Raw genomic sequence first — 2440 nt, forward strand, 5'->3', positions numbered from 1 at the left:
ATATATATATATATATCTATATGCATTTGTGTGCTTTTTTGTGTTGTGGCATTGCACATTGCAGACCTAATTTTTTTAAATCTTTTTTGTATTCAAAGCTAAACTAAGCTGTTTCATGACTGGCAAGCCCTTAGTGTAATCATGCCTAGCCCCCTGTTAGAGTACAGCCTTTCTTGAAGTGTTGGGTATCAGTAGACAGGTAAATGGAAGCTAGCAGTTAAACCACAGCCTTTCTTGAAGTGTTGGGTATCAGTAGACAGGTAAATTAAAGCCACAACATCTGTTAAATCTAGGGATTAGAATAGAGGTGGGCAAACTCAGGTCCTCCAGTTGTGGTGAAACTACAAATCCGATTATGCATCTGTCTCTGGGAGTCATGCCTGTGGCTTTGAGAATCTTGTAATTACTCTTGGGATTTGTAGTTCCAAAACAGCTGGAGGGACAACATTTGCCCACCCCTTCATTAGATACGTGTACATTCCACCTTTATTTGTATTGTATTTTGTTAGTTAGTTTATGTGTAACGTAAATTACCTTTTTCTCAATGAATGTGGCCTGTGCTTGTCTAGCATTTCCTTACACACTCTTTTTCTTTTGTCCTGCTTCTAATTGAAGGCCTGTTTCTCACAGGTTAGTTTTTCAGAAGGGGGACCAGGCTCCAACTCTACCGGAAGTGAAGTGGCCTCCATGTCTTCTCAGCTCCCAGATACTCCAAACAGCATGGTAGCCAGCCCTATTGAAGCATGAGGAGCGTGAACTCTATGGTCTCCCAAACCCTTCCCTTTTTTCTGTTGGAAAAGTGGGATTAAGTATTGGCTTGAACTTCAACAAAGTTATCTGACGACCCAGTTGATGCACCAGAGCACCCAGGATAGTCCATCTGATGCATGGAAGGCCATCTGGAGCAGATGGCATGGTAGCAACACTGTGAAGACAATCATGGGATCTTACTAGGATTGAACAATGTCCATGGTCGTAGGGGCCTTACCTGTCCAGGACAAGGGCAAGACAAGGGTCTTAGAGGATTTCAATTTTGTGGATCTTGGTTCTTTCTATCTCTTAGCACACTTCAAGACATTACCACCACTTGACCACGATGGAGAGATAGCAGTGAGATGATCTTAATCCGAATGGTGCTGTATCCGTTTCACAACATTTAATCATTGCCTTGCCAAACAGGAGCTCCACAGAGTATGAGACTGTAGACCAGCTAAGTGGACAATGACTGCGGGAACCTTGAAGGATTACAGGTGGAGCTGGTTTACATGTGGTTAGCAATGTTTTCAACTGACTAAAAAAAAAGGGAGGGGGGTACTGTTAAAAAAAAAAGCAAACCCAGGCTCCCACCTAGCATGTAACTATTTCCAAGACTCCCCCTTCTTCAATCATCTAGTCCAAAAAGCCCCTGAAACATTGCTTTATTTTATTTGCCCTGCCTAAGTTTTTATTTCACCCCAACAATATCCAACTCTAAGAAGCATTGCAACAACAAGGTATACCTCTATTTTGCCATAGGCGTCTCTGGATTGTGTTGATCCTTGACAGACATTAAGAACTTGTATCCCCCCAAAGATGTGTATAGTTATTATTATTATTATTATTATTATTATTGGTATTAATGACTGGTGTCTCTCTCTCTGCAATTCATGAGAAAGGGAAACATTTTTTTTGTTTGCTATTGCATTGCAAAAATTATAAAGTAATTTATTATTTATTGTCGAAAGACTTGCCACTTTTCATGTTATTTGAATCTATTTTTTGTTTGCTGAAGTAAAGATAAAAAAAAAACAAGATAAAAAAAAAGAAAAACGTGAAGTCTGTATTGTGGTCTCTGAATTCTATGTCGTGTCTTAGTGTGTTTGATGTCTCTTATTTAATGTACGTGTCCAAAATAAATTAGCCCTGTGGATCATCAGAAGGTGTGTTACTGGCACATAATATCCCCAGTCCTCACAATCAGAGGGGCAAACTAACAGATCCCATGTATGCCTACTAAGGAAATGCCAAGTGCTGGGGAAGTGTAGGCACCAGGGGAAGAGAGAGATACCTATAGGCAATGCTAGTTGCTATGGATTCCTCTGTTTTGTAAAAATGTATGGATAAGTGTGTGTGTGTGTGTGTGTGTGTGTGTGTGTGTACTATAAATAAATTATAGTCTATACTCCATAGACAGTTAGCATATACAATAGACACAGATAGATTTGTGTATGAGTGTGGATGAATACATTATACATATTAGTAGTAAGAAATGCACTCAGTCATTCAAAAATATCTTATTCATTCAAATACACCTAGTGGAGTATACATTAATTATGTCATCTGTTAGCTCTTAAGGGTAGACCTCCTATTTAAGGCTCCACTTTGTACATTATTGTTGAAGCTATACAAACTGTCTTAGTATTTTTACTGCCATCTTATTTGTTATTTGATAGCAATGAAA

At 38.9% G+C, this 2440-nt stretch overlaps 1 protein-coding gene across 4 annotated transcripts in view; it reads left to right on the plus strand.

Moving 5' to 3' along the window:
- The window catches only part of ISL1 (ISL LIM homeobox 1), a 9013-nt gene extending 7613 nt beyond the window's left edge, over positions 1–1400 (plus strand). For 2 of the 4 annotated variants that reach the window (XM_018568877.1, XM_018568878.1), the window contains exon 6: positions 616–1400. In XM_018568877.1, the coding sequence (XP_018424379.1) occupies positions 616–747 (132 nt within the window). In that variant the 3' untranslated portion in view covers positions 748–1400. The remainder of the gene's footprint in view (positions 1–615) is intronic. The other 2 variants (XM_018568879.1, XM_018568880.1) reach the window with 1 other exon arrangement.
- The last annotated feature ends 1040 nt before the right edge of the window (positions 1401–2440 follow it).

The sequence above is a fragment of the Nanorana parkeri genome, unplaced genomic scaffold (assembly GCF_000935625.1).
Source record: "Nanorana parkeri isolate BGI_ZX_2015 unplaced genomic scaffold, ASM93562v1 scaffold1257, whole genome shotgun sequence".
Classification (NCBI taxonomy): domain Eukaryota; kingdom Metazoa; phylum Chordata; class Amphibia; order Anura; family Dicroglossidae; genus Nanorana; species Nanorana parkeri.